Source organism: Nematolebias whitei, chromosome 22 (assembly GCF_014905685.2).
Source record: "Nematolebias whitei isolate Nwh7 chromosome 22, NemWhi1, whole genome shotgun sequence".
NCBI lineage: Eukaryota > Metazoa > Chordata > Actinopteri > Cyprinodontiformes > Rivulidae > Nematolebias > Nematolebias whitei.
The window spans coordinates 584,217-585,116 of NC_056519.1; the positions used below are offsets into that span (position 1 = coordinate 584,217).

The 900-nt window shown below is 52.6% G+C and overlaps 1 protein-coding gene across 2 annotated transcripts in view; it reads left to right on the forward strand.

The window, feature by feature from the left end:
• Window positions 1-894, forward strand: part of msrb3 (methionine sulfoxide reductase B3) — an 11,018-nt gene extending 10,124 nt beyond the window's left edge. For both annotated transcript variants that reach the window (XM_037696091.1, XM_037696090.1), the window contains one exon: window positions 434-894. In XM_037696091.1, coding sequence (XP_037552019.1) covers window positions 434-610 — 177 coding nt within the window. In that variant the 3' untranslated portion in view covers window positions 611-894. The remainder of the gene's footprint in view (window positions 1-433) is intronic.
• Window positions 895-900: the final 6 nt, after the last annotated feature.

Genomic DNA, 900 nt, shown 5'->3' on the forward strand with positions numbered 1-900 from the left:
GGCTGCACCAGTTGCACTGTGGGGGGCTGCACCAGTTGCACTGTGGGTGGTGAACGTTTGACCTTCTCTCACCAGTTACACCAGTTAGCTCCCACTCACATCACGTGTTTCACGTGTGCCCAGGTGTCGGCCTCAGACACAAACTGAAAGCTCCGCCTCCCGTTCTACCGTTCAACTCTAGGAACCACAAGTAAACCTGCAGTCTGAGCCAAGCGCTCTGTTAGTAAAATATGCAACAATGTGTAACAAGATGGAGTTTGTTGAAAGTTTTGTTCAACTAGTTTTAACTGAATGTTTGAATTTTTTTATTCTATTCTGGTCTTGACAGGAACCAGTGAAGAAACTGGGCATCATCGTTTGAATCTGAAGGTTCACATTAGAAACCCCCACCTCAAGGACAAATGTCTCATTGTTGTGGTTTCCTCTGTTTCAGTGCGGCGCTCATCTTGGACACGTGTTTGACGACGGGCCGAGGCCCACGGGGAAGCGCTACTGCATCAACTCGGCGTCGCTGGCCTTCCATCCTGAAGATCCACACTCGTGTTCCAGCTCGTCACGTGAGGACCGAGCAGCCAGCAGCCCAGTGGCTGATGGGAAGACGGAGCTCTGAACAGGACCAAGGACGAGTCCTCCAGACGAGACCATGGTCCTCCAGACGAGACGATCTGTCAGACGAGACCATGGTCCTTCAGCTCTGTCGATATAATTGATCTTTGAAACGTTAGGTGTCACGTCGAGAACACAAACTGCTCCGTTAATTACACGTAATCGTCCTCACCCCGTGTCCACAGCGTAACGTCGTCCCCGCCTGGTGTCCAGCTTAACGTCGTCCTCGCCCCGTGTCCAGCTTAACGTCGTCCTCGCCCCGTGTCCAGCTTAACGTCGTCCTCGCCCCGTGTC